The sequence below is a fragment of the Coregonus clupeaformis genome, chromosome 17 (assembly GCF_020615455.1).
Source record: "Coregonus clupeaformis isolate EN_2021a chromosome 17, ASM2061545v1, whole genome shotgun sequence".
Taxonomy (NCBI): domain Eukaryota; kingdom Metazoa; phylum Chordata; class Actinopteri; order Salmoniformes; family Salmonidae; genus Coregonus; species Coregonus clupeaformis.
In genome coordinates this window covers 53,271,997-53,296,543 of record NC_059208.1, presented here as the reverse complement: position 1 = coordinate 53,296,543, position 24,547 = coordinate 53,271,997, and the positions used below count along the sequence as shown (strand labels likewise).

Genomic DNA, 24,547 nt, shown 5'->3' with positions numbered 1-24,547 from the left:
TTGTGTGAAGACAGACAGTAAAAGAAAATGTTATCAAAAGTAAGAAATAAAACCATTTTATACCGGCAAGTCTTGAACTTGACATTGGTCCCAAAAATGTATTTTGTCAATAAACTATCCGTCTTATATAATAAGAGATAAATCGTTAGGCAGGGAGGAAGACGAATACACAGACGACATGAAAACACTGAACTCACCGTGGGGGGGGCGTGTCTTCGACCACCTCCAATTTCCTGTCTGTCTGTTCATGAATAAAAAAAAACCCAGTCAGTCAATGTAACAGAACAATCACGCTGACAAACTCAGAGCTCAAACCATTCAAGGCCTTCCCAGCAAAGGAATAGCTAGCTGTTATTCATCCGTTTCTTTTTCCCAGGAAAGCAGTCATTCACGTGGTGAAAACACTGACCCATTAAAATGGGGACAGAAACACAATCAACCTTTTAGGAAACGTTTAGGAAACATACAGTCATAGCTGGATATCCTATAGAAATACCAGGTAGACAGATACCTGCAAAACACACATACAGTCATAGCTGGATATCCTATAGAAATACCAGGTAGACAGATACCTGCAAAACACACATACAGTCATAGCTGGATATCCTATAGAAATACCAGGTAGACAGATACCTGCAGAACACACACAGTCATAGCTGGATATCCTATAGAAATACCAGGTAGACAGATACCTGCAGAACACACACAGTCATAGCTGGATATCCTATAGAAATACCAGGTAGACAGATACCTGCAGAACACACACAGTCATAGCTGGATATCCTATAGAAATACCAGGTAGACAGATACCTGCAAAACACACACAGTCATAGCTGGATATCCTATAGAAATACCAGGTAGACAGATACCTGCAGAACACACACAGTCATAGCTGGATATCCTATAGAAATACCAGGTAGACAGATACCTGCTACACCTTAGTAGTGAGATGACGTGAGTTGGCAGTGTGATGGCTTGTTTAAAGCCACACCCACAGGGCCGCCCCTATTTCAATGGAAATCCTGTCCTACAGCAGAAATGCCTGTTTAGTTCCACTTCCGAATGATGAGTGAGTGAGTGGCGCAGTGGTCTAAGGCACTGCATCGCAGTGCTAACTGTGCCACTAGAGATCCTGGTTCGAATCCAGGCTCTGTCGCAGCCGGCCGCGACCGGGAGACTCATGGGGCGGCGCACAATTGGCCCAGCGTCGTCCAGGGTAGGGGAGGGAATGGCCGGCAGGGATGTAGCTCAGTTGATAGAGCATGGCATTTGCAATGCCAGGGTTGTGGGTTCGATTCCCACGGGGGGCCAGTATAAAAAAATATGTATTCACTAACTGTAAGTCGCTCTGGATAAGAGCGTCTGCTAAATGACTAAAATGTAAAATGTAAAAATGACCCTAGGCTCCTAATACATATTCAGGAACTGGGGGTGTGAACTAGAGGTCTTCACGGGTCCAACAGGGCCGAAATTCCCGAGATTCCTACCCGGGACCTGAGTGGGTCCGGATCGGGTCTGATATAAATGCCGTGGGTCTCGGGTATGCGCAATTAAAGTAGATTTACTAACTGGACCCCGTCCTCTGTTAATTGAACATGTGTGAGGTGATGTCATGTAAACGTTATGAGAACTGAGCGAGCTGTTATCCGTTTCAGCCAGTTGCAACTCAATAAAACACATGGCTTATGTCCAGCTGAAACTGGTTACAGCTGCTAACCCTCACGCGCGCCGCCTGCTGAGGACAAGGAGAGAGAGAGTGTGACTGTGAAAGGAGCCTTGGCTACTGTTGATTGCGAAGATGGAGACCCTTTTTTTTATTGAAGTAAAAATGACAGAGGAGAAAGAGTGAGAAAGAGTGTGCTGACGAGAAGCTGAGAAGGGGAAGTACATTTTTACATTTTAATCATTTTAGCAGACGCTCTTATCCAGAGCGACTTACAGTTAGTGAGTCCATACATTTATTTATACTGCCCCCCCCCGTGGGAAACGAACCCACAACCCTGGCGTTGCAAGCGCCATGCTCTACCAACTGAGCTACACGGGGCCAATACTTGAACAGTAGGCTACAGTTCCCTCGACGTGCCATAGGCTTATTTGAAGTCCCCATTTTGTGACTGTCGAATTTGTACAGAGCCTCACAATCAATCATCACACATCACCGTGTGATATTGATTATTACCCCGATAAAGTTAAGAAACGTTTGTGAAGGATTGGTGTTACTATCATTAGGCTTAGCTACAGCACGCCTACGAAGGCAGAACGCACCGGCGCCCCCAGCTGACTCCCACAGTTGAACTTTAGATGAAGGAAGAATGTTTTAGGCCACAGTTACTCTTTTAATCTAACAATAATGCTTTTTTTTTTTATAAAAAATATATTCTGATCGATTTACAAATTAGCCTCCTGTACGCCTGTATCTGTACAGCAGCTGTAGCCTATTTGACAAGAATAAAGACATTCATGTCGGTGTCGGGAACATGGTTCCGGCATCTCACTTTCCGTCTCTCTAGGGCACGAACTAAAAGCTTCTCTTCCTTTATATTGATTGAATACTAATATTATACAGAGGACACCGAAGCCTGTAGGCGTATGCATGCAATGCCCTGATGCATTTAGTGATCAAATCTCCGACAGATGAACCGCGAGGTGGACAATTATTGTTTTTAGGAAGGTAAAAAAAAAAACTATAAAACAATAGACTATAACGTTTTTAATATGCTACAGATCGAAACACAACAAATACTTTTTTTTGCTGCAATTTGTTATAGGCAGTTTTTAAGGACACATAACAGTGGATCGGCAGGCAGCTAGCTTAGTGGTTAAGAGCGTTGTGCCAGTAACCGAAAGGTCGCTGGTTCTAATCCCAGAGCCGACTAGGTGAAAAATCTGTCGATGTGCCCTTGAGCAAGGCACTTAACCCTAATTGCTCCTGTAAGTCGCTCTGGATAAGAGCATCTGCTAAATGACTAAAATGTAAATGGATAATTTGGCCAATATGGCTTGTTTATTGATGGCTTGTTTATTGATGGCTTGTTTATTGATGGCGCTGGCAGCGACCAGCTGGAGGTTTATCTCTCTTCTCTCTACTCTGGTATCTGAACGGGTCTCGGATCCGAACCAGCACGGGTCTGTTTTGGGTCGGTTTTTCCCACGGGCCTTTTCGGAACGGGTCTGACTGCCCTAGGGTCCATTCGGAACGGGTCCACATTTTTGGACCAACGAAGACCTCTATTGGGGGGCCAGTATAAAAAATATATATGTATTCACTAGCTGTAAGTCGCTCTGGATAAGAGCGTCTGCTAAATGACTTAAACGTAAACGTAAAACGTAAACGTAAACGTAAACGTAGTGCGCCTAATACATATTCAGGAATTGGGGGTCTGAACGTCGCCGTGAATTCCACGTGGACTGGAGAGAAATATACCCGCTAGGACTCTGACACGGACAGCGGTCAGCGTAGCTAGCTAGCATGCTAACCTTATGTAAACATTTTACATAATAATAATAATAATAATAATAATAATTAGTCATTTAGCAGACGCTCTTATCCAGAGCGACTTACAGGAGCAATTAGGGTTAAGTGCCTTGCTCAAGGGCACATCGACAGATTTTTCACCTAGTCGGCTCGGGGATTAGAACCAGCGACCTTTCGGTTACTGGCACAACGCTCTTAACCACTAAGCTACCTGCCGCTCTTAACCACTAAGCTACATTTTAACATTTTCGTCATTTAGCAGACGCTCTTATCCAGAGCGACTTACAAATTGGTGCATTCACCTTACGATAGCCATAAACCTTTGGTAAGCTATTTTCCGGATAGAAGTCTGTTAAAATTCTGAAATTGTCATCCAATAACAGTGGCGGAAGGCTATTTGGCTGCGGTACAGCAAAGCCAAGTCAGACATCCTGCGCTCATGGTTCTCACAGAGGAAGTGAAATGATTACGGGCTACAAGGACTTTGTTCATGATGCCGCTCAAATGATAGGCTACTTAACGAAACCCTGAGCGCACCGGACTTACTGACTTAAATCCTTGTGCAACATCATGGATAAGCTCTGGGCATCGTCTTTCAGTTGAATCTAATATTTTTATTTCACTGTGATGGCTAGTTTAAAGCACTGTGATGGCTAGTTTAAAGCACCGTGATGGCTAGTTTAAAGCACTGTGATGGCTAGTTTAAAGCACCGTGATGGCTAGTTTAAAGCACTGTGATGGCAACCTCCCGAGTGGCGCAGTGGTCTAAGGCACTGCATCGCAGTGCTAGCTGTGCCACTAGAGATCCTGGTTCGAATCCAGGCTCTGCTGTAGCCGGCCGCAACCGGGAGACCAATGGGGCGGCGCACAATTGGTCCAGCGTCGTCCAAGGTAGGGGAGGGAATGGCCGGCAGGGAGGTAGCTCAGTTGGTAGAGCATGGTGTTTGCAACGCCAGGGATGTGGGTTCGATTCCCATGGGGGGCCAGTATAAAAAAAAAAAAAAAAAAAAAATGTATGCACTAACTGTAAGTCGCTCTGGATAAGAGCGTCTGCTAAATGACGTAAATGTAAATGTAGTTTAAAGCACTGTGATGGCTAGTTTAAAGCACCGTGATGGCTAGTTTAAAGCACCGTGATGGCTAGTTTAAAGCACTGGTGATGGCTAGTTTAAAGCACCGTGATGGCTAGTTTAAAGCACCGTGATGGCTAGTTTAAAGCACTGTGATGGCTAGTTTAAAGCACTGTGATGGCTAGTTTAAAGCACTGTGATGGCTAGTTTAAAGCACTTTGAGCATCCAGTAAAAGCTATAGTATCTATCTTTTAGTTATCCATTCATTATTACCTAAAGTGCTGTCGCTGTGTTCGCCATGATCGGGAATGTCCCCCCTCTGTCTCCTCTGCTGACGATCTCTGTGTCTCCGCCGGTACTGGAACTCTGCATACTCCTGTAGGGACAACCACATAACACATGATGACGTCACAGGTCACAGGTCGTACGTCACAACGTACACACATATATAATGGGAGAATCTCAATTGCATTTCCTTGACTCCTCACATCCTCTCTATTCAGACCGCTGACGTTCTCATCCAACGCAGTTAAAAGGAGGTGAGGGATACACTGAATCCCAGAAAGACACAAATTGAGATAGAGCCACATTCTCCAGACATCCACTGTCTGATAGTGATGCGCGGGTTGACTCATAACCCGCAGTCCCCGCGGGGCGGGTGGGTTGAGGGTCATGAAACGTTGTGTGGATGAAGGGCGGGCGGGTGGGTGGCGGGTTGAATAAAGAGAAAACAATACCTTAAACATTATTGTGCAATTTCTATCTGTAGGCTACATTGAGGTTTTTCTTTCATTATTTGAGGATATCTGGAATTAATTAGTGCTGAGCTTTAAGACCTAACTGAACGCGCACCAAATGCTTTTGGGAACGGGCAGAAAACGTTAACATCGATCCACTGAGGCAAAAACACAGCCATCATGGTATCATAGCACTGTCTGAACCCCTGGCAGACAGCCATCATGGTATCACAGCACTGTCTGAACACCTGGCAGACAACCATCATGGTATCACAGCACTGTCTGAACCCCTGGCAGACAGCCATCATGGTATCACAGCACTGTCTGAACCCCTGGCAGACAGCCATCATGGTATCACAGCACTGTCTGAACCCCTGGCAGACAGCCATCATGGTATAACAGCACTGTCTGAACCCCTGGCAGACAGCCATCATGGTATCACAGCACTGTCTGAACCCCTGGCAGACAGCCATCATGGTATCACAGCACTGTCTGAACCCCTGGCAGACAGCCATCATGGTATCACAGCACTGTCTGAACCCCTGGCAGACAGCCATCATGGTATCACAGCACTGTCTGAACCCCTGGCAGACAGCTATCATGGTATCACAGCACTGTCTGAACCCCTGGCAGACAGCCATCGTGGTATCACAGCACTGTCTGAACCCCCTGGCAGACAGCCATCATGGTATAACAGCACTGTCTGAACCCCTGGCAGACAGCCATCATGGTATCAGAGCACTGTCTGAACCCCTGGCAGACAGCCATCATGGTATCACAGCACTGTCTGAACCCCTGGCAGACAGCCATCATGGTATCACAGCACTGTCTGAACACCCTGGCAGACAGCTATCATGGTATCACAGCACTGTCTGAACCCCTGGCAGACAGCCATCATGGTATCACAGCACTGTCTGAACCCCTGGCAGACAGCCATCATGGTATCACAGCACTGTCTGAACCCCTGGCAGACAGCCATCATGGTATCACAGCACTGTCTGAACCCCTGGCAGACAGCCATCATGGTATCACAGCACTGTCTGAACCCCTGGCAGACAGCTATCATGGTATCACAGCACTGTCTGAACCCCTGGCAGACAGCCATCATGGTATCACAGCACTGTCTGAACCCCTGGCAGACAGCCATCATGGTATCACAGCACTGTCTGAACCCCTGGCAGACAGCCATCATGGTATCACAGCACTGTCTGAACCCCTGGCAGACAGCCATCATGGTATCACAGCACTGTCTGAACCCCTGGCAGACAGCCATCATGGTATCACAGCACTGTCTGAACCCCTGGCAGACAGCCATCATTGTATCACAACACTGTCTGAACCCCTGGCAGACAGCCATCATGGTATCACAGCACTGTCTGAACCCCTGGCAGACAGCCATCATGGTATCACAACACTGTCTGAACCCCTGGCAGACAGCTATCATGGTATCACAGCACTGTCTGAACCCCTGGCAGACAGCCATCATGGTATCACAGCACTGTCTGAACCCCTGGCAGACAGCCATCATGGTATCACAGCACTGTCTGAACCCCTGGCAGACAGCCATCATGGTATCACAACACTGTCTGAACCCCTGGCAGACAGCTATCATGGTATCACAGCACTGTCTGAACCCCCTGGCAGACAGCCATCATGGTATCACAGCACTGTCTGAACCCCTGGCAGACAGCCATCATGGTATCACAGCACTGTCTGAACCCCCTGGCAGACAGCCATCATGGTATCACAGCACTGTCTGAACCCCTGGCAGACAGCCATCATGGTATCACAGCACTGTCTGAACCCCTGGCAGACAGCCATCATGGTATCACAGCACTGTCTGAACCCCTGGCAGACAGCCATCATGGTATCACAGCACTGTCTGAACCCCTGGCAGACAGCCATCATGGTATCACAGCACTGTCTGAACCCCTGGCAGACAGCCATCATGGTATCACAGCACACAGCACTGTCTGAACCCCTGGCAGACAACCATCATGGTGGCGTGTTGCACCCTAGTCAGGATATTCCATCACGTACTCCTTCTAAGATTAGCACCAGTGGCCCCCAAGCGGTCTTGGCACGCAGAAATAAATACATGGAATGTCCTCATCCACCAAATCCCATGCAGCTCATAAGATCAAAGACATTAACAAATACTGTATAACAAGACGGCATATCAAACACCCTCTCAGATTTCATGCCTTCAGATTTCACATCTCCAAAGCATTTTAACTGGAGGGGAGTCAGTCATCTATTTTTAAATTGCTCATACAGAGGTTGTATGTATGCACGGTATAACAAAAAGAAAAGCCAAATCATGCTGGAAGCTAGCTGGTATTGTTATGATACAGAGATGACGGCATTACAGATGTAAGGCATTGTCAATCCATTCCAGGGAAAATGCAACCTTCATTAACTACAAGGAAGAATAGAAGAGATAAGTGAATCTGTAGAGGGACGCATCTTCATCTTATATGCAACGTTCCAATACTGATGACTTATGGGTATCCTGGGGGAAAGAGGGGGAGGAAGATGATGAAGATGAGGCAGAGGAAGAGGAGGAGGAGGAAGAGGAGGAATAAGATGAGGAGGAAGATGAGGAGGAGGAGGAAGATGAGGAGGAGGAGGAGGAGGAGGAGGAGGAGGAGGAAGGGGGGGTCGATCCAAGTGAATATGGCATCCAGAGTAGAAGGAGATGTTCTGCCCTGACTATTAAAGAGAGAGAACTACTGTATAACATGGACTGACAGAATAGACCCATCTACTGTATAACATGGTCAGAATAGACCCATCTACTGTATAACATGGTCAGAATAGACCCATCTACTGTATAACATGGTCAGAATAGACCCATCTACTGTATAACATGGTCAGACAGAATATACCCATCTACTGTATAACATGGTCAGACAGAATAGACCCATCTACTGTATAACATGGTCAGAATAGACCCATCTACTGTATAACATGGTCAGACAGAATAGACCCATCTACTGTATAACCTGGTCAGAATAGACCCATCTACTGTATAACATGGACAGAATAGACCCATCTACTGTATAACATGGTCAGAATAGACCCATCTACTGTATAACATGGTCAGACAGAATATACCCATCTACTGTATAACATGGTCAGACAGAATAGACCCATCTACTGTATAACATGGTCAGACAGAATAGACCCATCTACTGTATAACATGGTCAGACATAATAGACCCATCTACTGTATAACATGGTCAGACAGAATAGACCCATCTACTGTATAACATGGTCAGACAGAATAGACCCATCTACTGTATAACATGGTCAGACAGAATAGACCCATCTACTGTATAACATGGTCAGACAGAATAGACCCATCTACTGTATAACATGGTCAGAATAGACCCATCTACTGTATAACATGGTCAGAATAGACCCATCTACTGTATAACATGGTCAGAATAGACCCATCTACTGTATAACATGGTCAGAATAGACCCATCTACTGTATAACATGGTCAGACAGAATAGACCCATCTACTGTATAACATGGTCAGACAGAATAGACCCATCTACTGTATAACATGGTCAGACAGAATAGACCCATCTACTGTATAACATGGTCAGACAGAATAGACCCATCTACTGTATAACATGGTCAGACAGAATAGACCCATCTACTGTATAACATGGTCAGACAGAATAGACCCATCTACTGTATAACATGGTCAGACAGAATAGACCCATCTACTGTATAACATGGTCAGACAGAATAGACCCATCTACTGTATAACATGGTCAGAATAGACCCATCTACTGTATAACATGGTCAGAATAGACCCATCTACTGTATAACATGGTCAGAATAGACCCATCTACTGTATAACATGGTCAGACAGAATAGACCCATCTACTGTATAACATGGTCAGAATAGACCCATCTACTGTATAACATGGTCAGAATAGACCCATCTACTGTATAACATGGTCAGAATAGACCCATCTACTGTATAACATGGTCAGAATAGACCCATCTACTGTATAACATGGTCAGAATAGACCCATCTACTGTATAACATGGTCAGACAGAATAGACCCATCTACTGTATAACATGGTCAGACAGAATAGACCCATCTACTGTATAACATGGTCAGAATAGACCCATCTACTGTATAACATGGTCAGACAGAATAGACCCATCTACTGTATAACATGGTCAGAATAGACCCATCTACTGTATAACATGGTCAGAATAGACCCATCTACTGTATAACATGGTCAGACAGAATAGACCTATCTACTGTATAACATGGTCAGACAGAATAGACCCATCTACTGTATAACATGGTCAGAATAGACCCATCTACTGTATAACATGGTCAGAATAGACCCATCTACTGTATAACATGGTCAGAATAGACCCATCTACTGTATAACATGGTCAGAATAGACCCATCTACTGTATAACATGGTCAGAATAGACCCATCTACTGTATAACATGGTCAGAATAGACCCATCTACTGTATAACATGGTCAGACAGAATAGACCTATCTACTGTATAACATGGTCAGAATAGACCCATCTACTGTATAACATGGTCAGAATAGACCCATCTACTGTATAACATGGTCAGAATAGACCCATCTACTGTATAACATGGTCAGACAGAATAGACCCATCTACTGTATAACATGGTCAGACAGAATAGACCCATCTACTGTATAACATGGTCAGAATAGACCCATCTACTGTATAACATGGTCAGACAGAATAGACCCATCTACTGTATAACATGGTCAGAATAGACCCATCTACTGTATAACATGGTCAGACAGAATAGACCCATCTACTGTATAACATGGTCAGAATAGACCCATCTACTGTATAACATGGTCAGACAGAATAGACCCATCTACTGTATAACATGGTCAGAATAGACCCATCTACTGTATAACATGGTCAGAATAGACCCATCTACTGTTTAACATGGTCAGACAGAATAGACCCATCTACTGTATAACATGGTCAGAATAGACCCATCTACTGTATAACATGGTCAGACAGAATAGACCCATCTACTGTATAACATGGTCAGAATAGACCCATCTACTGTATAACATGGTCAGAATAGACCCATCTACTGTATAACATGGTCAGAATAGACCCATCTACTGTATAACATGGTCAGAATAGACCCATCTACTGTATAACATGGTCAGAATAGACCCATCTACTGTATAACATGGTCAGAATAGACCCATCTACTGTATAACATGGTCAGAATAGACCCATCTACTGTATAACATGGTCAGACAGAATAGACCCATCTACTGTATAACATGGTCAGACAGAATAGACCCATCTACTGTATAACATGGTCAGACAGAATAGACCCATCTACTGTATAACATGGTCAGACAGAATAGACCCATCTACTGTATAACATGGTCAGACAGAATAGACCCATCTACTGTATAACATGGTCAGACAGAATAGACCCATCTACTGTATAACATGGTCAGAATAGACCCATCTACTGTATAACATGGTCAGAATAGACCCATCTACTGTATAACATGGTCAGAATAGACCCATCTACTGTATAACATGGTCAGAATAGACCCATCTACTGTATAACATGGTCAGAATAGACCCATCTACTGTATAACATGGTCAGAATAGACCCATCTACTGTATAACATGGTCAGAATAGACCCATCTACTGTATAACATGGTCAGAATAGACCCATCTACTGTATAACATGGTCAGAATAGACCCATCTACTGTATAACATGGTCAGACAGAATAGACCCATCTACTGTATAACATGGTCAGACAGAATAGACCCATCTACTGTATAACATGGTCAGAATAGACCCATCTACTGTATAACATGGTCAGACAGAATAGACCCATCTACTGTATAACATGGTCAGAATAGACCCATCTACTGTATAACATGGTCAGAATAGACCCATCTACTGTATAACATGGTCAGACAGAATAGACCTATCTACTGTATAACATGGTCAGACAGAATAGACCCATCTACTGTATAACATGGTCAGAATAGACCCATCTACTGTATAACATGGTCAGAATAGACCCATCTACTGTATAACATGGTCAGAATAGACCCATCTACTGTATAACATGGTCAGAATAGACCCATCTACTGTATAACATGGTCAGAATAGACCCATCTACTGTATAACATGGTCAGACAGAATAGACCCATCTACTGTATAACATGGTCCGAATAGACCCATCTACTGTATAACATGGTCAGAATAGACCCATCTACTGTATAACATGGTCAGAATAGACCCATCTACTGTATAACATGGTCAGACAGAATAGACCCATCTACTGTATAACATGGTCAGACAGAATAGACCCATCTACTGTATAACATGGTCAGAATAGACCCATCTACTGTATAACATGGTCAGACAGAATAGACCCATCTACTGTATAACATGGTCAGAATAGACCCATCTACTGTATAACATGGTCAGACAGAATAGACCCATCTACTGTATAACATGGTCAGAATAGACCCATCTACTGTATAACATGGTCAGAATAGACCCATCTACTGTATAACATGGTCAGACAGAATAGACCCATCTACTGTATAACATGGTCAGACAGAATAGACCCATCTACTGTATAACATGGTCAGAATAGACCCATCTACTGTATAACATGGTCAGAATAGACCCATCTACTGTATAACATGGTCAGAATAGACCCATCTACTGTATAACATGGTCAGAATAGACCCATCTACTGTATAACATGGTCAGAATAGACCCATCTACTGTATAACATGGTCAGACAGAATAGACCCATCTACTGTATAACATGGTCAGAATAGACCCATCTACTGTATAACATGGTCAGAATAGACCCATCTACTGTATAACATGGTCAGACAGAATAGACCCATCTACTGTATAACATGGTCAGACAGAATAGACCCATCTACTGTATAACATGGTCAGAATAGACCCATCTACTGTATAACATGGTCAGACAGAATAGACCCATCTACTGTATAACATGGTCAGAATAGACCCATCTACTGTATAACATGGTCAGAATAGACCCATCTACTGTATAACATGGTCAGAATAGACCCATCTACTGTATAACATGGTCAGACAGAATAGACCCATCTACTGTATAACATGGTCAGAATAGACCCATCTACTGTATAACATGGTCAGAATAGACCCATCTACTGTATAACATGGTCAGAATAGACCCATCTACTGTATAACCTGGTCAGAATAGACCCATCTACTGTATAACATGGTCAGAATAGACCCATCTACTGTATAACATGGTCAGAATAGACCCATCTACTGTATAACATGGTCAGACAGAATAGACCCATCTACTGTATAACATGGTCAGACAGAATAGACCCATCTACTGTATAACATGGTCAGAATAGACCCATCTACTGTATAACATGGTCAGAATAGACCCATCTACTGTATAACATGGTCAGAATAGACCCATCTACTGTATAACATGGTCAGAATAGACCCATCTACTGTATAACATGGTCAGACAGAATAGACCCATCTACTGTATAACATGGTCAGAATAGACCCATCTACTGTATAACATGGTCAGAATAGACCCATCTACTGTATAACATGGTCAGAATAGACCCATCTACTGTATAACATGGTCAGAATAGACCCATCTACTGTATAACATGGTCAGAATAGACCCATCTACTGTATAACATGGTCAGAATAGACCCATCTACTGTATAACATGGTCAGACAGAATAGACCCATCTACTGTATAACATGGTCAGACAGAATAGACCCATCTACTGTATAACATGGTCAGAATAGACCCATCTACTGTATAACATGGTCAGACAGAATAGACCCATCTACTGTATAACATGGTCAGAATAGACCCATCTACTGTATAACATGGTCAGAATAGACCCATCTACTGTTTAACATGGTCAGACAGAATAGACCCATCTACTGTATAACATGGTCAGAATAGACCCATCTACGGTATAACATGGTCAGAATAGACCCATCGACTGTTTAACATGGTCAGACAGAATAGACCCATCTACTGTATAACATGGTCAGAATAGACCCATCTACTGTATAACATGGTCAGAATAGACCCATCTACTGTATAACCTGGTCAGAATAGACCCATCTACTGTATAACATGGTCAGAATAGACCCATCTACTGTATAACATGGTCAGAATAGACCCATCTACTGTATAACATGGTCAGAATAGACCCATCTACTGTATAACCTGGTCAGAATAGACCCATCTACTGTATAACATGGTCAGAATAGACCCATCCACTGTATAACATGGTCAGAATAGACCCATCTACTGTATAACATGGTCAGACAGAATATACCCATCTACTGTATAACATGGTCAGACAGAATAGACCCATCTACTGTATAACATGGTCAGACAGAATAGACCCATCTACTGTATAACATGGTCAGAATAGACCCATCTACTGTATAACATGGTCAGAATAGACCCATCTACTGTATAACATGGTCAGAATAGACCCATCTACTGTATAACATGGTCAGAATAGACCCATCTACTGTATAACATGGTCAGACAGAATAGACCCATCTACTGTATAACATGGTCAGACAGAATAGACCCATCTACTGTATAACATGGTCAGAATAGACCCATCTACTGTATAACATGGTCAGACAGAATAGACCCATCTACTGTATAACATGGTCAGAATAGACCCATCTACTGTATAACATGGTCAGAATAGACCCATCTACTGTTTAACATGGTCAGACAGAATAGACCCATCTACTGTATAACATGGTCAGAATAGACCCATCTACTGTATAACATGGTCAGAATAGACCCATCGACTGTTTAACATGGTCAGACAGAATAGACCCATCTACTGTATAACATGGACAGAATAGACCCATCTACTGTATAACATGGTCAGAATAGACCCATCTACTGTATAACATGGTCAGAATAGACCCATCTACTGTATAACCTGGTCAGAATAGACCCATCTACTGTATAACATGGTCAGAATAGACCCATCTACTGTATAACATGGTCAGAATAGACCCATCTACTGTATAACATGGTCAGAATAGACCCATCTACTGTATAACCTGGTCAGAATAGACCCATCTACTGTATAACATGGTCAGAATAGACCCATCTACTGTATAACATGGTCAGACAGAAGACCCATCTACTGTATAACATGGTCAGAATAGACCCATCTACTGTATAACATGGTCAGAATAGACCCATCTACTGTATAACATGGTCAGAATAGACCCATCTACTGTATAACATGGTCAGAATAGACCCATCTACTGTATAACATGGTCAGACAGAAGACCCATCTACTGTATAACATGGACAGAATAGACCCATCTACTGTATAACATGGTCAGAATAGACCCATCTACTGTATAACATGGTCAGAATAGACCCATCTACTGTATAACCTGGTCAGAATAGACCCATCTACTGTATAACATGGTCAGAATAGACCCATCTACTGTATAACATGGTCAGAATAGACCCATCTACTGTATAACATGGTCAGAATAGACCCATCTACTGTATAACCTGGTCAGAATAGACCCATCTACTGTATAACATGGTCAGAATAGACCCATCTACTGTATAACATGGTCAGACAGAAGACCCATCTACTGTATAACATGGTCAGAATAGACCCATCTACTGTATAACATGGTCAGAATAGACCCATCTACTGTATAACATGGTCAGAATAGACCCATCTACTGTATAACATGGTCAGAATAGACCCATCTACTGTATAACATGGTCAGAATAGACCCATCTACTGTATAACATGGTCAGAATAGACCCATCTACTGTATAACATGGTCAGACAGAAGACCCATCTACTGTATAACATGGTCAGAATAGACCCATCTACTGTATAACATGGTCAGAATAGACCCATCTACTGTATAACATGGTCAGACAGAAGACCCATCTACTGTATAACATGGTCAGAATAGACCCATCTACTGTATAACATGGTCAGAATAGACCCATCTACTGTATAACATGGTCAGAATATACCCATCTACTGTATAACATGGTCAGAATATACCCATCTACTGTATAACATGGTCAGAATAGACCCATCTACTGTAGTATTGCTGCTGCTTGTGTTTGATTATAATGAATGCTCTCCGATCTTTCTGTCACAAATTCCCATTTGTGTCGGTATCTTTTATGTTACTATTCTAAAAACACAAGTAACTGAATCTGATCTGCAGGCATTGGCTACATCACAAAGGGCAACCTATTTCCTCCCTAAAACGATTATTGAGCTGGTCCCAAAGTGCACTATATAGGGAATAGGGTGCCATTTGGGACAAACCCATTGCGAGAGTTAACTGAGAGCCATCTATCTGCAGTGATGTAATATCTCTGAGGCCAGAGTTCAGAGGTTGGCTAATTTAACTCCTATGTTAATGTCACAGCCATATCCTTCCAGAGAGCTTTGGCTCAAGTCCTACTGCCTCAATGTTACAAAGTGACAGATTTTCTCTGCCACTATTTAAATGAACATTTAGTACATCATTCAATTCTACAAGATTACTCAAAATTGAGTTGACTGAGAACCATCTGATACAATCAGTGCTGTGCAGATGTATCTACTAAACCAAATATAAAATGTGATAAATAAATAATAATAATATTGAAAAAGATCCAATCAATAGCAACAAGACTTATCACCAAACCATTGGTAGTAAACCAAACATGAAAGGCAATCCAATGTTTAGTGATTCAGCAATCATCTGACAGAGAGAAGTATCGCTTAGTCCTCATAATCAGCCTCTCTGAAACCTCTCCTCGGGGACCCAAAGTCATTCCACACCTGATTCAACTGGTCTATTAATCGTCAAGCCCTTCACTACTTGAATCATGTGTGCTAGATCAGGGGTTTAAAAAAGGGCTGCTCTGAATGATCCTTGTGTCTTCAGTAGTTGTAAGTTATACCCGCTGCAGGCTTCCTGTAGCACGACAGTTCTCTGATCATTCCCTGATCCTCCCAGTACCGAGAGGTTTCCTCAGGGAGATCTTAATGGAACAGACCTTCCAGCAGATCATTAAATCATTTATATCGCAATACCTTCTCTATACTTCCCAGGATATCTATACATTCTATCTGGAACACTGTTGTTATCAAACCATCTGCAACATTTAAACCAACTGGAAACGTATTCTAGTAGTCACATGATGTATTAAGTAGCTCTATTAACTTTCTAATAGTCACATGATGTATTAAGTAGCTCTATTAACTTTCTAGTAGTCACATGATGTATTAAGTAGCTCTATTAACTTTCTAATAGTCACATGATGCATTAAGTAGCTCTATTAACTTTCTAGTAGTCACATGATGTATTAAGTAGCTCTATTAACTTTCTAGTAGTCACATGATGTATTAAGTAGCTCTATTAACTTTCTAGTAGTCACATGATGTATTAAGTAGCTCTATTAACTTTCTAATAGTCACATGATGTATTAAGTAGATCTATTAACTTTCTAATAGTCACATGATGTATTAAGTAGCTCTATTAACTTTCTAGTAGTCACATGATGTATTAAGTAGCTCTATTAACTTTCTAATAGTCACATGATGCATTAAGTAGCTCTATTAACTTTCTAATAGTCACATGATGTATTAAGTAGCTCTATTAACTTTCTAGTAGTCACATGATGTATTAAGTAGCTCTATTAACTTTCTAATAGTCACATGATGCATTAAGTAGCTCTATTAACTTTCTAGTAGTCACATGATGTATTAAGTAGCTCTATTAACTTTCTAGTAGTCACATGATGTATTAAGTAGCTCTATTAACTTTCTAGTAGTCACATGATGTATTAAGTAGCTCTATTAACTTTCTAGTAGTCACATGATGTATTAAGTAGCTCTATTAACTTTCTAGTAGTCACATGATGTATTAAGTAGCTCTATTAACTTTCTAGTAGTCACATGATGTATTAAGTAGATCTATTAACTTTCTAATAGTCACATGATGTATTAAGTAGCTCTGTTAACTTTCTAGTAGTCACATGATGTATTAAGTAGCTCTATTAACTTTCTAATAGTCACATGATGTATTAAGTAGCTCTATTAACTTTCGAATAGTCACATGATGTATTAAGTAGCTCTATTAACTTTCTAGTAGTCACATGATGTATTAAGTAGCTCTATTAACTTTCTAATAGTCACATGATGTATTAAGTAGATCTATTAACTTTCTAATAGTCACATGATGTATTAAGTAGCTCTATTAACTTTCTAGTAGTCACATGATGTATTAAGTAGCTCTATTAACTTTCTAATAGTCACATGATGTATTAAGTAGATCTATTAACTTTCTAATAGTCACATGATGTATTAAGTAGCTCTATTAACTTTCTAATAGTCACATGATGTATTAAGTAGCTCTATTAACTTTCTAATAGTCACATGATGTATTAAGTAGCTCTATTAACGTTCTAATAGTCACATGATGTATTAAGTAGCTCTATTAACTTTCTAATAGTCACATGATGTATTAAGTAGCTCTATTAACTTTCTAATAGTCACATGATGTATTAAGTAGCTCTATTAACTTTCTAATAGTCACATGATGTATTAAGTAGCTCTATTAACGTTCTAATAGTCACATGATGTATTAAGTAGCTCTATTAACTTTCTAATAGTCACATGATGTATTAAGTAGCTCTAACTTTCTAATAGTCACATGATGTATTAAGTAGCTCTATTAACTTTCTAATAGTCATATGATGTATTAAGTAGCTCTATTAACTTTCTAATAGTCACATGATGTATTAAGTAGCTCTATTAACTTTCTAATAGTCATATGATGTATTAAGTAGCTCTATTAACGTTCTAATAGTCACATGATGTATTAAGTAGCTCTATTAACTTTCTAATAGTCACATGATGTATTAAGTAGCTCTATTAACTTTCTAATAGTCACATGATGTATTAAGTAGCTCTATTAACTTTCTAATAGTCACATGATGTATTAAGTAGCTCTATTAACGTTCTAATAGTCACATGATGTATTAAGTAGCTCTATTAACTTTCTAATAGTCACATGATGTATTAAGTAGCTCTAACTTTCTAATAGTCACATGAGGTATTAAGTAGCTCTATTAACTTTCTAATAGTCACATGATGTATTAAATAGATCTATTAACTTTCTAATAGTCACATACTGATTAACTAGACATTCACAGAGGTCGTTGACATTTAGCTAGATATTCATACCTACAACAGTTAGTTAACTAGATATTTACTCACCTCAGGAGATGCAAAGCCCAAATACTCCCAGTCCCACGTTCCTCCTCCGAAACTGGAAATACAAAAAGTAGAACTGTAATAGCAGTTATTCTGTTACGTTTTTTTTTTTTTTTAAACACTTCAATTAGTGGAGAGAGAACAGAACACAGCAACTGCACCAGAAAACATACTGAGTGAACCCACAGTGGGGGTGACCTTTATCTGCAATTGATTGAATTGGGGACTGAAAGAGTTTGTGAGGGGTCAGGGGTAATGTAAAGGTTGTGGGGAGGGGGGGCGGGGGGGGTCAGGGGTTCCCACCTGCGTCTAGGGACCTCTGGGGAGTCGCTGGGGGCCACCCCGCGGGCGACGGAGGCCAGGAACTCCTGTCTCTTCTGCTGCACCAAACAGGCCGCTCGGATGATCTTATGGCGCGGAGTTCGGAGGTAAGGCCGGTTGACTTTCTGAGCTAGGTCCTCGGTCACCATCTCCAAGTCGGTCTACACACAGACAGGAAGAGACAAGTCAAAAAGGCTACAAACTGTAGAGGGAAAAGTAGTTTGTACAATCTCTCTTAGCTGTATAGTTTTTATACCTCTTCAATCTGCCCTAATGAGCGGGTCAGCCGTGTGAGGAAGTCATATTAACGAAGAGCGTTAAAAGGGTTCCTCACAACTACACCTGTTATTTTTTTTAAACCTCAGTGTTTGAGAGGAAGTAGGTTTAAAACCTCAGTGTTTGAGAGGAAGTAGGTTTAAAACCTCAGTGTTTGAGAGGAAGTAGGTTAAAAACCTCAGTGTTTGAGAGGAAGTAGGTTTAAAACCTCAGTGTTTGAGAGGAAGTAGGTTTAAAACCTCAGTGTTTGAGAGGAAGTAGGTTTAAAACCTCAGTGTTTGAGAGGAAGTAGGTTTAAAACCTCAGCGTTTGAGAGGAAGTAGGTTTAAAACCTCAGCGTTTGAGAGGAAGTAGGTTTAAAACCTCAGCGTTTGAGAGGAAGTAGGTTTAAAACCTCAGCGTTTGAGAGGAAGTAGGTTTAAAACCTCAGCGTTTGAGAGGAAGTAGGTTTAAAACCTCAGCGTTTGAGAGGAAGTAGGTTTAAAACCTCAGCGTTTGAGAGGAAGTAGGTTTAAAACCTCAGCGTTTGAGAGGAAGTAGGTTTAAAACCTCAGCGTTTGAGAGGAAGTAGGTTTAAAACCTCAGCGTTTGAGAGGAAGTAGGTTAAAAACCTCAGTGTTTGAGAGGAAGTAGGTTTAAAAACCTCAGTGTTTGAGAGGAAGTAGGTTTTTGACCAGACATTTCAAATGTTTTATACGATTGGTGTGAACTGTGAAGTGAACCGCCTTCCTTTCTCTAAGATCCGTTCCTACCTGCATGAGTTCAAAAATCTCTTTCTTGGTGGATTTGGTCTCCAGGAAGAAGCCGTAGGGGTAAGAGCACTTGAGTATGCGGCGTGTCTTCAGAAGCTCCAGGACCGCATCTTCAATGAACGTAGTGTCAGGCGGGCCTCCTTCTCCTGAGAGATTAATATGCAATATGATTCCTATCTCACACACACCGACTCATCATATCCCATTCAGAAATGTGATAAGATTTAAGCATTTTAGAGCGTAATTTAAAAACATCTCCACCGTATGATTGCGGTCTGTGTGTGTCGGTCTATTTATGTGAAATGGCTATCTGCAAACAACTGAACAAAACATTGAAACGAGGAATATCCACATACTTCCACTCAACGCCCCGCTCAGCTGTTCCATCTTTTCTTTGGCTGTCTTCAGTAGACGCTGCTCCAGCTGGACAGAAGAATGGACAGGGTAACGTCCCACATCAGGACGTACCGACGCTACAAGACAGTTAAAACAAACCCAGCTCTGCCCTACTTACCTGGACAGGGCTGGTATCAGACGACACCAGGACTTACTAATACAAAACTGATAGGAGTTACACAAACGCAGCTGTGTTCATGGTTCCTGAAGAGGTCCAGTTCTTACCTGGTAGCTGTGTTCATGGTTCCTGAAGCGGTCCAGTTCTTACCTGGTAGCTGTGTTCATGGTTCTTGAAGCGGTCCAGTTCTTACCTGGTAGCTGTGTTCATGGTTCTTGAAGCGGTCCAGTTCTTACCTGGTAGCTGTGTTCATGGTTCCTGAAGCGGTCCAGTTCTTACCTGGTAGCTGTGTTCATGGTTCCTGAAGCGGTCCAGTTCTTACCTGGTTGCTGTGTTCATGGTTCCTGAAGCGGTCCAGTTCTTACCTGGTAGCTGTGTTCATGGTTCTTGAAGCGGTCCAGTTCTTACCTGGTAGCTGTGTTCATGGTTCTTGAAGCGGGTGTAGTAATGCATAAAGCGGTCCAGTTCCTGGAAGCTGTTGTGCTTCCTCTCAGCCTGCAATGACAAGACGACAAGACAGCGAGTGTTACCTCTAGTCTCTAAACTCAGTGTCCTGATAGTTCCCTGTCAGACAGTGAGTGTTACCTCTAGTCTCTAAACTCAGTGTCCTGATAGTTCCCTGTCAGACAGTGAGTGTTACCTCTAGTCTCTAAACTCAGTGTCCTGATAGTTCCCTGTCAGACAGCGAGTGTTACCTCTAGTCTCTAAACTCAGTGTCCTGATAGTTCCCTGTCAGACAGTGAGTGTTACCTCTAGTCTCTAAACTCAGTGTCCTGATAGTTCCCTGTCAGACAGTGAGTGTTACCTCTAGTCTCTAAACTCAGTGTCCTGATAGTCCTGACAGTGAGTGTTACCTCTAGTCTCTAAACTCAGTGTCCTGATAGTCCTGACAGTGAGTGTTACCTCTAGTCTCTAAACTCAGTGTCCTGATAGTTCCCTGTCAGACAGTGAGTGTTACCTCTAGTCTCTAAACTCAGTGTCCTGATAGTTCCCTGTCAGACAGCGAGTGTTACCTCTAGTCTCTAAACTCAGTGTCCTGATAGTCCTGACAGTGAGTGTTACCTCTAGTCTCTAAACTCAGTGTCCTGATAGTCCTGACAGTGAGTGTTACCTCTAGTCTCTAAACTCAGTGTCCTGATAGTTCCCTGTCAGACAGTGAGTGTTACCTCTAGTCCAGGGTTGGGCAAACTACGGCCCGCGAGCCCATTTAATCCGGCCCGCGTGAGGTTTGAGTAAAGAAAATGTTGGTTACAAAAACACTCCTCCCCCACTATCTAAAACCAAATAGAAGGTATGAAGAAATTATAATGAACCTATACGTTTTCAAATAACTGCCCTATTTATGGCCCGCATATTGATTTAGAAAACAAACAAAAAATTTGGTCAAAAAAGAAACTGTGAGCCCTCCGTTGAAATTCTAAATCCCGAAGTGGCCCTCCAGACAAAACGCTTCCCCACCTCTGCTCTAGACTCACAGTGCGTCCCAAATGGCACCCTATTCCCTATATAGTGCACTACTTTTAACCAGAGTCCTATGGGGATAGGTGCGTCAATTCAGCCGGCCACAGTGTGCTCTGATGTGTACCTGCCAGCAATGACAAAACACTGATTCTTATTGCCTCCAGTCTCTCATCTCTCCCTGGCAGGGCAGGGCTGGTCTTGGTGGAGTACAGGAATATAACACAGGATAAAGGTGTCCTGCAGAAGTACATTAACAACATGTGGATGACCCTCTGGTCATCTGTGATGGAGGAGGACTGTGACTGAGTCAGTCAGTCTGTGTGTGTGTGTGTGTGTGTGTGTGTGTGTGTGTGTTTTATGTGTGTGTCTGTGTGCATCTGTGTGTGTGCGTGCCTATGTGCGTGTCTGTGTCTGTGTGTGTAGGTGTGTGTGTAGGTGTGTCTGTGTGTAGTGTGTGTGTGTGTGTGTGTGTAGTGTGTGTGTGTGTAGTGTGTGTGTGTGTCTGTGTGTCTGTGTGTGTAGTGTGTGTGTGTGTGTGTAGTGTGTGTGTATGTGTGTGTGTGGGTAGTGTGTAGTGTGTGTGTGTCTGTGTGTGTCTGTGTATGTGTGTGTGTGTGTGTGCGTGTAGTGTGTAGTGTGTGTGTGTCTGTGTGTGTCTGTGTGTGTGTGTGTAGTGTGTAGTGTGTGTGTGTGTGTGTGTGTGTCTGTAGTGTGTGTGTGTGTGTGTGTGTGTGTGTGTGTGTGTGTGTGTGTGTGTGTGTGTGTGTGTGTGTGTGTGTGTGTGTGTGTGTGTGTGTGTGTACTCCACCTCCACAGTCATGTCTTTCTTCTGCTCCTCCACCTGGTTGATGACCTCATAGCGGGTACAGCGGTAGTAGCCTCCCGTAGACGAGCTGTGTTTCTTCCATTCCTCCAGACAGATCCAGCAGAAGTCATACTTACACTGGGAGGGAGGGAGGAAGAGAGGGGAGAGGAGGTAGTCGGTCTGCAGCAGGAAACACCAAGGCCCTAACCTCTGCATGGCTAAAGGTAGTCAGTCAGCAGCAGGAAACACCAAGGCCCTAACCTCTGCATGGCTAAAGGTAGTCAGTCAGCAGCAGGAAACACCAAGGCCCTAACCTCTGCATGGCTAAAGGTAGTCAGTCACCAGCAGGAAACACCAAGGCCCTAACCTCTGCATGGCTAAAGGTAGTCAGTCAGCAGCAGGAAACACCAAGGCCCTAACCTCTGCATGGCTAAAGGTAGTCAGTCAGCAGCAGGAAACACCAAGGCCCTAACCTCTGCATGGCTAAAGGTAGTCAGTCAGCAGCAGGAAACACCAAGGCCCTAACCTCTGCATGGCTAAAGGTAGTCAGTCACCAGCAGGAAACACCAAGGCCCTAACCTCTGCATGGCTAAAGGTAGTCAGTCACCAGCAGGAAACACCAAGGCCCTAACCTCTGCATGGCTAAAGGTAGTCAGCTGCAGGAAACACCAAGGCCCTAACCTCTGCATGGCTAAAGGTAGTCAGTCAGCAGCAGGAAACACCAAGGCCCTAACCTCTGCATGGCTAAAGGTAGTCAGTCTGCAGCAGGAAACACCAAGGCCCTAACCTCTGCATGGCTAAAGGTAGTCAGCAGCAGGAAACACCAAGGCCCTAACCTCTGCATGGCTAAAGGTAGTCGGTCAGCAGCAGGAAACACCAAGGCCCTAACCTCTGCATGGCTAAAGGTAGTCAGTCAGCAGCAGGAAACACCAAGGCCCTAACCTCTGCATGGCTAAAGGTAGTCAGTCAGCAGCAGGAAACACCAAGGCCCTAACCTCTGCATGGCTAAAGGTAGTCTGTCAGCAGCAGGAAACACCAAGGCCCTAACCTCTGCATGGCTAAAAGTAGTCAGTCAGCAGCAGGAAACACCAAGGCCCTAACCTCTGCATGGCTAAAGGTAGTCAGTCAGCAGCAGGAAACACCAAGGCCCTAACCTCTGCATGGCTAAAGGTAGTCAGTCAGCAGCAGGAAACACCAAGGCCCTAACCTCTGCATGGCTAAAGGTAGTCAGTCAGCAGCAGGAAACACCAAGGCCCTAACCTCTGCATGGCTAAAGCCTGGGACCCATACGGGAGCCGGCCAAAGATGGTCTGTGGCTGGGGAGCCGGCCAAAGATGGTCTGTGGCTGGGGAGCCGGCCAAAGATGGTCTGTGGCTGGGGAGCCGGCCAAAGATGGTCTGTGGCTGGGGAGCTGGCCAAAGATGGTCTGTGGCTGGGTAGCTGGCCAAAGATGGTCTGTGGCTGGGTAGCTGGCCAAAGATGGTCTGTGGCTGGGTAGCTGGCCTGAATCTAGAGGGGCTGGAACGCCCCTGTGGCTTAAAACTAAATCAATGGTCTGTATGTGTTCTTTGATCTGCCACCAGTAGTCACTCCATCCGTTTACACACTGCTTCCAGATCTATCCCTCTGGGGGAAATGTACGACTAGAGTTAAAACCACCAAACACCACTACCTTTCCACATGATTTACAATCCTATTCAGCCCTAGGTGATTCCCACTAGAAACACTGCTTTGCTGTCTGCTAAAACACAAAGCCATCAGCTGA

At 43.0% G+C, this 24,547-nt stretch overlaps 1 protein-coding gene across 2 annotated transcripts in view; it reads right to left on the bottom strand.

Moving 5' to 3' along the window:
* Window positions 1-24,547, bottom strand: part of LOC121542564 (ankyrin repeat and IBR domain-containing protein 1) — a 105,808-nt gene that overhangs the window by 5,414 nt on the left and 75,847 nt on the right. For both annotated transcript variants that reach the window (XM_041851975.2, XM_041851976.2), the window contains exons 12-19: window positions 22,786-22,920; window positions 20,925-21,011; window positions 20,359-20,425; window positions 20,003-20,148; window positions 18,957-19,135; window positions 18,657-18,708; window positions 4,820-4,922; window positions 198-241 (exon numbers count right to left, since the gene is read on the bottom strand). In XM_041851975.2, the coding sequence (XP_041707909.2) occupies window positions 198-241; window positions 4,820-4,922; window positions 18,657-18,708; window positions 18,957-19,135; window positions 20,003-20,148; window positions 20,359-20,425; window positions 20,925-21,011; window positions 22,786-22,920 (813 nt within the window). The remainder of the gene's footprint in view (window positions 1-197; window positions 242-4,819; window positions 4,923-18,656; window positions 18,709-18,956; window positions 19,136-20,002; window positions 20,149-20,358; window positions 20,426-20,924; window positions 21,012-22,785; window positions 22,921-24,547) is intronic.